Source organism: Taurulus bubalis (genome assembly GCF_910589615.1).
Source record: "Taurulus bubalis genome assembly, chromosome: 17".
Lineage (NCBI taxonomy): Eukaryota > Metazoa > Chordata > Actinopteri > Perciformes > Cottidae > Taurulus > Taurulus bubalis.
Genome location: NC_136605.1, coordinates 14,341,784 through 14,354,259, shown reverse-complemented (window position 1 = coordinate 14,354,259; position 12,476 = coordinate 14,341,784). Strand labels below are relative to the sequence as shown.

At 45.1% G+C, this 12,476-nt stretch overlaps 1 protein-coding gene across 1 annotated transcript in view; it reads right to left on the bottom strand.

Annotated features, from left to right (window-relative positions):
- Positions 1-1,757: 1,757 nt before the first annotated feature.
- Positions 1,758-12,476, bottom strand: part of cep112 (centrosomal protein 112) — a gene marked incomplete at both ends in the record, with an annotated part of 88,092 nt that continues 77,373 nt past the window's right edge. Inside the window, 3 exons of the mRNA XM_079233626.1 lie at positions 1,758-1,826; positions 3,154-3,255; positions 9,457-9,546. Coding sequence (XP_079089752.1) covers positions 1,758-1,826; positions 3,154-3,255; positions 9,457-9,546 — 261 coding nt within the window. The remainder of the gene's footprint in view (positions 1,827-3,153; positions 3,256-9,456; positions 9,547-12,476) is intronic.

Here is a 12,476-nt window from a genome sequence, read left to right as displayed (position 1 = left end):
CTTTTTTTTGTTTCTTCTCTCTCTTTGCCTGGGCAGCAGAATAAGCACATCAAATAAATACAGAGAGGGTATAGTGTTTCGTTTGGAGACAGCAGAACAGATCACGGACAATGGGAACACATGGAAGTGCGTGAACTGCGGGTGTAAAAAAGAAAGCAATTCCAATGCAAATAAGTGCAGAGGCCTCTTTGAAATCAAATATGATTTTGGAATTTAATAACGCCTCCAAATTGTTTTCCAGGGGAAAGCTGGATTCTTCGAAAATGATCACTATTCAAGCCCATGCATTCCTCACCTACCAGAGAGACAAAAAAAACAACAATGGCTGGGGGCTCATTATGAAGCACATCCTCGGTCCACCAAATGTTATTATCATCATAAAACCTCCAGTCTGGAGACACCGGAGGAGACTTGGAGACATGGTCGCCACTTGGTGGACTCAAGCGTCTGAGTCCTTCAGCTTGGGTTTGAGTGGAGCCGCTGGTAACACAAAGTGGTGGTGGAGGCAGAACCACGGGGCCCAAGGTCTGTAGCGTTTGGCCCGAGGTTCAAACCATCGACTCAAGCGCTCTTTATCTGAACCGACCACAAACCCCCAACTGCTGCGTACAGTTCAAATGGGGGCTTGAGCAGAAAGGCGATGCTAAACAGTGATGGGGGCGATGGGAATTCAAGGTCTTTGACTTTAGTGTAAAGTTGCAGAGCTAATCTTCCTTAACATGCACGTTGTGGTCGTATAAAAACAAGGGCAGCAGCAGGATTTCCCCTAATTGAGGGACTAATTATGAGGTATTTGAAGAAGATGGAAAACATGCTCAGAATTAAAACAAAAGAAGGAAATGATGAAAAAGTCTTTTATTAAAATTGATGGATTTCGGTAAGGAAATGTCTCTCAAATATCAATAACAATGATATCAAGTTAACAATATTAAAAAATATATAAAATTGAACAATGTAACAGTTGTGAACATAAATATTTTTTTTCCCCATAAGACAGAGCAAAACTAAAATCTGACAATGAATAAATAGTTTATATGAGAGACAACAGCACATTAAACTAAAAGATGACGAGTCCAGTGGCATGACGGGGGTAAAATACTCAATAATGCTCACATCTGATTGGACGTCGTATCCTTCATATCCCGGCGTGGCGTCAGTCTGTGGTTCTGCCAAGGTTACCTACACAGAGAGAGTTTGGTTATTCAACCAACATTATAATGAATCCATATTAAAGAATACCATCGTGGAGCTTAAACCGACTCTCTGATTGACTTGCTCCTTTGAGATTGTCAACGTCTCCGTCACTTTAAGTTGTGAGACAGAGTACAGTGAAATAACCGGTTATTTACTGCGATGCGTGTGACTGACAGTCCTGAGAGATGTTTGCCGAGATGTGAGCGGCAGCGTGGTTTGACGAGGCCTCTTATCACTACATCTATGAGATGCTTCTCATAAAGACATAAATGGCTCTTACAGTATGATGGATGGGAGGCAAAGCAAAGCCCTCAGGACTGAGAGCTGTCATAGTCAAAGACAAGACTTCATCTAATGTAACTGCATCGTTAATAGTGTGCTACAAAGTATACAGCGGAGGACAAAATCTGGATGTTCACTATACACACAAGCGTAAGTACACTGGTGTAAAAACAACACATACTCCACATGCTTTGTCCTGTATGGAGGCACACACTTCCACATGAACTATGGACAGAGATGCATGCACACGCACATTTATATTTAATCTAAACAATCCTGCTTTACCTCCTGCTGCGACAGGCCTTCAGGTCTTCCTGTAGCACAGAGGCTCTCTTCTGAAGGAAGTTCACCTGCAACACAGACACACAATGCAAAATATGGCACGGAGTAATCTTCAAAAACATACTCTGATTAGTTGTTTAATCGGGGCGAGGGAAGTAGGAAACCAGTGCGTCAGAAACTGGAAGTGGAGACGCATGATGGCTTTGGCATTGTGCTTTTGAATGGAGGGGGTTAGCTAAGTGGAAGAAAGGCTTGGTTGTTGAGTCCAGGGGTCAGGACAGCAGGGGTTGAGGGTCAGGAGATTAGGGCAGCGGGGTTAAGGCACATGGAGACAGAGGGAAGATTATGAGCCAGGTTAGTTGAGGTTAGGGCACTGCGAGAGATTCTTTTGTTTGGCTACAAAGTGTGAGTTTATTTATGAAGCGTCTTTGGCTGAAGTGAAAATAAACCCCATCTACATTTACACGGCATCGTCGAGCCTGGCAGAAAAATCCCGGCTCCGAAAGAATCCGTATTGTTCTGGGACTACCGTACTGGAGCCGAGGCTACATTCCTTTCTGTGGGGGAGACCTCAGGAAAGTTCTAGCATTTCATTTGGCACTCCACAGTGATGAAGAGTATGCAAAACCCCGACCGAATGTGGTCGGATGCCTCCGGAGACACAGAAACCTTTTTTTTTTTTTTTTTTCACCGTGTAAAAATAATGCACTTTAATGTGCAAAACCTAAGACGTCGTCAATGAGTCGAGCGACCGCTCTGGTCATGAATTACATCTTATGAACATATCCGATCACAGTGCTGTGGTCTGCGCTCTGAAATGAGATCCGTGTAAACCTATTTGAACAAGGCAGGGGTTTATGATGAGCCCCTTTGACAAAAACTTGTACTGCATGGTTTCATCAGCATTACGGAAATCCCTCTTTCGTTTACTATGTAAAAGCTGAGAAAATGAAAAGCCTTTCATTGATATTCAGTGTCAAAACGGGCCCGCTGACATTAGTACGAGCCACGGCTCAGAGGAACAACAGGGCTACGTGAAAGGGTTGATCTGATGAGGAGACAAGGCGATATTAAGGTTAATAAAGAGGGTCGTCAAGATGCAACATTATGATTGATTAAATAGAAAAGGGAAAGCAAAAGACGAAAGGACGTGAATTAACTTTTAAAAGAACTGAGGAGATTGAGCTTTGACAATCTGCCCGATGCCGTGTTAAAATGGGCGAACGGAAGAGAAAAAGACAGGAGGATATTTTACAGGTTAAAAATGGGAACCCGAGCGCTCCGGAACTTTTTTTTAACATTCCTGAAACTAAAGCCACCGGATTGAATGTGTCAGCGTGTTTGTTCTGTTCCTGCCTGTATCTGATCTGCATCTGGCAAACAGTCAGTTCTCACCTGGGTTTTCAGAGAGGTGATGGTGTCCTCCAGTTCCTGTCGGAGCTCCGCTGGCATCAAGCCTTTGATCTTCTCCTCGTACTCCTGACGCACCACAGTCACCTGAGACGACAGAGGCAGGGCGGCCAAACAGTGTCGGTTAACGTAGAAGGAACACCTGGACAAATGTTGTCCAGGTGTTACACAGGAGTTAATCAATCGTCCAATTAATACGTATGCGTATCTATGCGCACACATACAAATAAAACTGTGTTATGTCATTTGTAGATTAAAAAAACCTTGAACAATTAAAGACAAAATCAAGCAGCGGAAAAATAATCGATTAAATATGTGCTGAATAAGTGCCTCTGATACCCATTTATCTAAACACACACTCAGACAGAGCGCCAAGTGATTAGTTCCCTTGGAGACACACGCACACACACACACACACACACACACACACACACACACACACACACACACACACACACACACACTGGCAGACAGTGGGTATCCCCTCTTTATTCATGGCTCAGAGTATTCCCTCGCTCTTCACAGCTCCTTCACATCTCCACAGGGGGTCCACAGACTGGCAGGACTCGCTCTGCACAACACCCCCTACTGGCGGCTGCTGCCTACAGCCAGATCTGACACAATGCATTTATGGGCCATGCCACAGCTGGGTTTGGAAGACGACAGGGCCGTGGTGGAGGGCAGAACACATCAAACGCAGCAGCAGCAGCTCAACAGCTAGCTAGCTCCACTGGGGAGGACTGGAGGAAGTCTGTCTGGGGCTAAATTACACTCCACCAAACCAGAGTCTGATTATAGAAGTTGAAAAGGGTTTGGTAAACGCAAACCCCCCCGTTTTAGCCACAAACACACATGAATGGACTCACACACACATGCACAAGCGCAGAGCTTTTACAGTACTGTAAAAAGCATTTACGGCATTTTGAAAAGAGTTGCCGGATCAATTAATTCGGAGCTTGATGAATAGTTTAACAGAGCTAAAGGAATCAACGGGGGCTGTGAAAAGCAACAGTTCTCACCCACACAATTTAAGGTGTAACCAGAGGAGAGTCTGAGCATTTCAGCAGACCATAATCTCTTTGACAGAGCCAAACGTCCAGCGAACATTAAGAATATCCCCGCACTCCCCCTCTCATCAGTCCGGCCTTTCATGTGAAGGGAGCGTGAACGAGGTGAGGGAAAAAGATTGGTTTTCCTAAAATAATTTTCCTGTTGTGTATTTAACTGATTGTTCTGGTTTTTGGCTAATTAATCTTCCTGGGCACAATGAAAGGGATTGGGAAGCACTTCAAAGAAAGCCCCTGTATAAATGATCCCGGCATGAAGCAGCTCACTTTGTCTCGGCACAGTGTGCAGTAGATTAGACTGCCACAACTTGGCCATTTCTTTTCAGGCTCCTTCTGCCCTATTCATTTGAAAGTTTACAGACACATGTCTTTTTCTTCTCTGTGTGAGAATGAAGTCAAGGATAATTTGAGAGTGACCCTTTCAAACAAGTGGCAGTAAGAAAACGGGTTTCGGAGGCTCTAATTTGAATGTGCGGGAGTTGAAAAATCAGCTAAAGCTATGGGAGTGCAGATTTTCAGAAAGTCTATCTATCTATAGCAGCTTTTGTAGTCATAACAAAATTGCAAGCCAAGACAAAACACACTCCACTACCTCAGACCAAAGCAATAAACAATGGTTGAATAAACACATCCCTTACCAACCACTCTGAATATAAGTCTAGATTCTTCAAAAGCCACGCTCCTTAGTTTTGCATTCTTGGTTCATGTATGGTGCAGTCGCCACAGCAATGAGAGATCCGCTCTGCCTAAATTACAAGCTCCTCTGTGGCAACGGCGTCTCCATTTTCCTTCCCATACATTAGAATGGGCACGGCTACAGCAGAGAATTCACCGGGACTCACAAGGAGCAACGGGGCCCTGCTTTGTAGGTACCGTCGCGAAGGCTGATGGACCTGAACTAGAACGCATTGTATTGTCTGGCATCTGTCTGAATGACTTCACGGTCGACTGCACTGAATCGTGGCGCGTTAAACTCGTATTGTTCTCATCAAGCATCGATTTTGTATTAATGCATAATACATACTGTACAGAATGCTTGTATATTCGCTGTTTATCTACGCTAACCCGACGCCGTACGACATCGCTTCACAGCAGCAGACCAATCGCATCTCTCCACAGCACGTCTAACTAAAGCTTATGTGTGGGTGGAGGCAGCAGCCTTTTTTTAGAACATCTCTGTTGTGGAAAGGTAGGCTCAGCTAACAGATACAGAAAAAAGGCAAAGGATGGGTAAAGTACCGATTCAAATGTCTGACTTCAGTGCATCTCTCCATGGAGTTAAGATTCAAAACTGGAGCATCTCTCAAACTCCCCAAAGATGTCTGCTTTGCATCCTCTCGCCTCTTCCAGGGTCCCTCCTCTCTCATCTCTATCTTCCTTCACGCGAAACACATTTTTCTATTTCTTTATCTTTTTTTTTTTGTACAGCAAAGGGATGTTTGTTTTTCTGACAGGTGGCAGGAGGCATGTGGTCGAAAAAAAAGCCTCCTCGCCATTAGGACAGATGTCGGGTGCCTTTGAACAGTACGGCTGATCAAACCTTCCATGAGGTTTTGGTCATTGACGGACTCCAGATGAGAGCGAGCCGGATAGAAAAGAGAAAGGGAAATGCAGGGGGGAAAAGAAGTGTGCCACTATCTCCAAAAGCAAGGAAAAGGGACTTTGACTTTCAGGAGAAAAATCAGGTTTCATCTCCACAGCTCGTTTCAAAATGAGATTTTGTTTGTTCTTGATGAAGCGTAATTCTCTAGTTTTGAAGACTGCGAGGAGCGGCAGTCGTTTTCCCCTCCCAGTCATCTTAAAATGACAACATTTCATCTATATATAGTCTTTAGATTGTGGTTTTGACTTTCCCTTGCGCTTGGTACCGTCACATGGCGTGGTTTTTGACAGCTGCCAGCAGTAAGAAACAAGCCCTCAACACTTTCAACGTTCAAATGAAGTTTGTCACATCGTTGGGAAGCTTGATGTATGCTAATGAAGTTGGGGTGTCTGTGTGTGCAGGCTTGCGTGGGACAGGTTGTGGGGAGTAGAGGGGGGTAGCTGCTGGAAAGACATTTTTGATATACCCCCTTGTTCCAAAGTGACAAAAACCTTGTCAGGAACAAGGAGGTACATCAAAATGACGCCACTCACAAAGTTTGCACCGCCACATCCACGGAGTTGGCACTCGGAGTTCACCAAGGAGCGATTTGAATTCAAAAACCCTTTGGTGAGAGAGGGAGGAAAAGAAACCGCTTCACAAAAGTGAAAAAAAAAAGAGGAAGGAGGAGATTAGAAGTGGCGACAGATCTGATTGAAGTTGTTAGAACTATGGGATGGATTGGTAGCTGCTGATGTAATATGCCTCAACAAAAACAGCGCACAGGAAAACGAGATGACAGAACTTATGTTCAACTCCTCTGCATTTCTTCTTCTTTTTTTGCCGGTATCAATACTGAAAACAACTACAGAAATGATTTATTTTTGATTTTACAAAGGTCCCATGACGCAGGAGAACGCAACTCTGAAACTTGTACATTTCACCGTGCCCACTGTATCATTATGTATTCATACAAAGCGCTGTACTCTTCAACATTCTGCTCCTCTCTTCAAGGAGAATTGAAGCGCACAAGGAGCTGCTGATCCGCCATTTTAGAGCGGGGGAGCCTGCGAGGGCCCTGCGAGTGTGAGGCAAGCAACATCTGTGTGAAGTCTGGGCAGAAAGGCTGGTTTTGCATGGGAGGGATCGAATTACAAAGACAAGTCTTGGCAGATAAACTAGGGCAATATCGGTGTGAGGAGACAGAGTGGAGGTTTATTATCATACACAAAAAAACAACGAACCGACGTGCACATAACAATGAGGCTGCACTTATGATAAACACTAATGTAAACGGTCACACGGGAACCAAATGAAAATACACAGCAGAAAAGCAGTTTTCCTATTGACATACACCATGCGCACCAAACACGCACACGCCTGACCTTAGGTGAGAGCAGGAATACATATATGATTCAGTCTCCACACACGGAGTAGAACTGAGACTCTTTGCCAAACAAAGAGGTGAACACAAACACACACATTTACTGCGTTTCAAAAGCCCTGTGAAGCCCAAAGGTATTCTCTGTGCGTCCGCGTGACGTAGATTTCACCATTAGAAGGTGTTAGCTCTGTGTTAGCGAAGGCTCTGTGCAGACACATGCCGGGAACCTGTCCATCCCATAAGAGACGGCTCTTAGCTTTGGCGAAGGCATCTCAAAAGTCGACACTGCCTCTTCTTACTGATGAAGACATTAGCTGCTGCACCTGATGAAAAAGCTCTCGCTATAACCGTGTGCCTCAGATCTCATTCTTCCAGTTTCTGCCTCAGCTGTCGTATCTGTCGAAGCGTTGCTTTTAGCTCAGAGTTGGCGGATGTGCAGAGATTCCTCCTTTCTAATCCGACTATGGCACACTTCCTGTTTGTGTCTTTGCTGCCAACTTCGTCACAGTGAAACAATCTGCAATAGATTAGTGAAACGCATTTGTGGCAGAGAGTTGAGAACCGTCAAGTACGCACAATTGGTACCAAATGCTTAATGAAATTCTTAGTCTTGTTTACCCGTTTTTTTGCTTTGACGTATTGGCTGATTTAAATCATAATGTAATCATTTTTTACCAGGAAAAAAATGCATCTTTGGTATCAGTATTAAAATCTGTGTTTCTTACTGGCGCCAGTAAGAAACACTTCAGCTTTACGAGACTAAGCTCTAAAGACCACAAGGATTAAGTGGGTTTTGAGTGATTTAATAAAAGCTTAAGAAAATTAACTTGCATGAATAAAAATGACCTTCCACAATATTTTAGTTTTCAAACAAAATATCATGAGTTGAACTCCGTGGAAATCATAATACGTGTCGGCATCTTTAAAGCAGTGGACCAACGTCTGATTGAACCGCCATCATCTACCTGGAGTGAACTTCAACACCTTTCACTGCTGCCACTCAGTATCTGAGGTCACGCTAGAAGCGGTTAACATGTAAACAGGATGCCAGAGTGCTGCTGGTCAGAAACATAAAAGGAAGTACTCTTCACCTTGAGAAAGAAACACCAGAGAGCAGGTACATTTCTTGCAACTCGCACTAAGCTCTGCAGTGCAAAAAAAGTCAAGGGATTCTCTGCGGGAAAACAGTTTCACATCTATTGATTGTGTCTTCAGTGATGGATCACCCAGTAAATAACACCAACAAAACACAATAACGCGAAGCAGAAAAAGAGTAACCCAAACTCGCATCCAGATGAAATGATCCGACATCACAGCCGGCAGGTTCAGGGGTCAGCTCCTCTTCGGCTGTAGGAAACAACGTGCAGCGCCTCTGGTACGAGGTCAGTGACCAACGGCTCCTAAAAACCACTGACCCCTTCCTGCAGATTTATGACGGCCAGACACCGAGGTGTGTGACGAGTGTGTGAAGTGTGTACAAGGGTCAGTGGGCGGATCACAGGGGGACACAAGAGGATGAATGCCTTTGGTGTACATACCAGGGTACAAAGAAGAGCCTCCTGTGTGAGTGTAGTCATTAGTGCTTTCTTCTCCGTGTGTCAAGGTCAAAACAGAGCCTGATTACAGGGCATTCTGGAGAGCAATGGGGAGTGTGTGTGCACACAGAGGCTTCCCTCTGAACACAGGCGGTGGTGGCATTCCTGGCCCTAGGCGCTGGCTCTTGAAGCCAAATCTCAAGGAATTTGGGAAATGTGCGAGGGGGCATATCTGTGGCTCTGAACAGGAGAATGAGATGGTAGAGTGATGAGGGGTGGGCAGAAAGGAGGGACCAATCCAGTTTCTATTCTGTCTTTTGTGGCCCCCTGGAGGGTCTAGTAAGGATGGCAACTGAGGGCCACCAGGTGTTGGGGGGAGCAAAGGTGGGTGTTGAATGGCCCGATAAAGAAAACAAGGATTTTGATCAATAACAAGAAGTCAAATAGAGCTTGTGTGCTGGCAAGAAGCAAAGAGAGTCTGTGGGGACTTGGCTTGGTAATCTGAAGGTCGGCCGGCTCATTCTGGACTGGTAGACTGAGAGTTGCCAGTTCGTGGATCTCTTGAGCAAGGCACCGAACCCCCAAACTGCTCCCCAAGCACCGTTTAGTGGCCGCCTACTGCTCCAAATACTACGATGGGTTAAATGCAGAGACCGACGCACCGGTAATGGTGACGAGCATGAAAAAGAGACAGATAAAAAAAGAGTGCGAGTGTGTTACCTTCTCTTCGGTCTCGAGCTCTTTGCTGAGCAGCTTCTTCTCTGAGCAGTGCAGCTGCCTCTGGAGACTTTCCACCTTTTCCCGCAGAGCCTGGGGGAAGGGAGAGACAGTCAGTGTTGTCGGCTGACTGACGGAAAAAGAAAAGCAACTCCAGATCCGTGTGGTGTAATGTGTTACTGACGCAAAGTGATATACATTAATCTACAGGCACATTTGAGCTGGAAGGAGACACTTCTGAATGAGAAAACAAGAGCGATCAACACATAAGGAGACACAATGAGAGAATATTTAGGACAGAGAAAGGAAGACAGAAGGAAGGACACACGAGGAGAGATGCAGCCTGTGATTAGTCTTTGAGCGTTAAAAGGCTAATAATAAAGTCATGACAGTAATTACTGGCACGCTGGCCTCAGTAAGCCCAAACTAATTTAAAGACAAGGGCATACATACAGAAAGAGAGACTTGCTCACTCAGAGAATTAGCAAACTTCTTGGGCTTTTGTAAAAGTTGCACTCCTTTAAGGATCATTATTTCGTTGGCAGTAATAAGAGAGATGCATCATTTAGTGGATAAGAATGTGAGTGTATCTCTCACATACAAACTACTGAGTTGATCAAATTTCCCCATCGGCGGCAATACAGAATTTAATCTATTTTACTTTCTAAGATTCAAGTAAGAAAGAAAATGCACAATGTGTGTAGTACATGTACTTCCCTCCCTGCCTGTAAGTGATAGCAGTAGAAAGAAAAGCGCAGGTCCTGCATGTGACGCAGAACCAGATGTTTCGAGTGCACATGTGGACACTTCGTCTTTGATTAGCCTGCATGAAAAGCAGAGAGAGAGCGATATATACATGTGCACACGCACACACACACACCAACAAGTGTATGGGAGCACTGGCTAGCATCAATATCCTCAGTGTGTCGCCCCAGTGGAGTTGAGTGAGCGGGCCAGGTGTTGCGTTGTCGATTCTGAGAGCCGATGGAAACACAGTCCAGGTGAGAGGCATGACCGGCCTGATCTACAGCCCACCACGCTGACATAAATCACACAGACTGTTAGGCTTCGGGGCGCGGTTGAACTTCTTGCTAGTAACTCCCTGAGAACTACTGACTAAAAAGGAAAGTTGGAACCTTTGTTGTCAGATACAGAAGATCTCATAGATCTAAAAATGTACCTCATATTTTCTCTTTTGATAATTTTACAGTGTCAACTCACACCTGAACTGCACTGATGCAGGTATATTAACTTTAGAATGTAACTCCTTCCTCTGCAGTTGCTAATTTACGCCTCTGGTGGATGGATTAATACACACACACACACACACACACACACACACACACACACACACACACACACACACACACACACACACACACACACACACACAACTAGACTATTAGGATTCAGGAGCACGTTGGGGTCAGTTTTAGCTCGGCAGCATGAAAGGCAGCTGGTTTTGCAGCACGTTGATCCTATTAATCAGGGTATTTCTTCGCCAGTCACGATCCCATCACAGCCCACGTCTCCATCCAGTGCAACCCCTTGCCATCGGTTTCATCATTTCATTTTATTTATTGGTGAATCAAAAAAGGCGCAACGATGCTTGAAAAGCATTTGGAGTTTAAACCATTTACACGGTCAGATGATATAAAGTACCAGAATGTGTTGCACAGATTGTTCATTTCTGATTTTTAGCAATATGAATACAATTGATTAAGAGGTGTATTTATTGCTGGATAAAGTTCTTTGTCCCTTATCTTACTCCATTGTGACCCTCACCGCATTTTCTATAAAGGCGGGGGTGCGCCTGACAAAGAAGACCCTGATGAATCACCCCTCCGTTCCTGAACCCACTCCTGATTCCCCGCACAGTGACACAGCCTTTGTGGACCAGGTCTTCTGGGAAGTAAGGCTGACTTCGTGGGCCTCACTGGTGACGCGTTCGTCTCTTTCATGTGGGTTCTGTATCTGATGTGCTCAGAACAACTCTGAGGGTAGAAGTTCAGCCCTTGTCACTTCATTAACAGCCTCATATGGGATGATTCTGCTGAGGAATAAAAGCGCTTTGTGAGTCAGAAAGGGACGGGGAAATATGTGGTCTCCAAATATGAATTCAAGAAAAAGAGACCGCTGAAAACAACTCAACAAAACAATGTGGAGAGCGTAGACACCTGTGAGCGCGCACACACACACACACACACACACACACACACACACACACACACACACACACACACACACACACACACACACTCCCTCCCTCCCTCCTGGTGCAGTTTGAATACCAGTGTCAGACCGAAACTTTCATCTAATCTCCAATAATAACGAATTTGTAAATATACAGTCATTTTGAAAGTCAAATATGAAAGGGGGCACTTGGAAACACTCCTTATCCTTCACACACACACACACACACACACACACACACACACACACACACACACACACACACACACACACACCTGGTAGTTTCTATAGTATTTAGTGTTTGAAAGTGCGTAAAGGGCCGCGTGTAGAGGAACCTGCTAAAGTGTCTCCAGATGTTAAGGGCGATATGGTCTTTATCAGTCATGCAGACTGGAATCATTGTGAACAGGCCAGGAAGAGGGGGAAATCAGATTTCCCTCGGGAGGGAGGGAGGGGAGAAGGTGGAGAATGAAACAGAAAAGTGCATGCAGGAAGAAAAAAAGTAAACAAAATGCAAAGCAAACAGCCTGGGAAGAAAAGACAGGCGGAGGATATCAGCTCAGAAAGGTGTGAACGGGAGGCAGCGAGATGCTGAGGAAGACGGGAGGGACATGAAGGAGAAAAACACGAGGCTGGAGTGAGGAGACGGGGCAGCGGTGCACTTCTGCTGCACAGTCCCACAGTCGGGAACTTGAAGGCCTCTCTCACCTCTCCATCAGCAATGTGCCTCTGCCTTTCATTCCAAACTTTGCCTCTCAGGATTAGCGAGGCACACGTGCACACAAGCACCAACAAACACGGCGCTCAGAGCGATCCATGCAGGTAGAGGC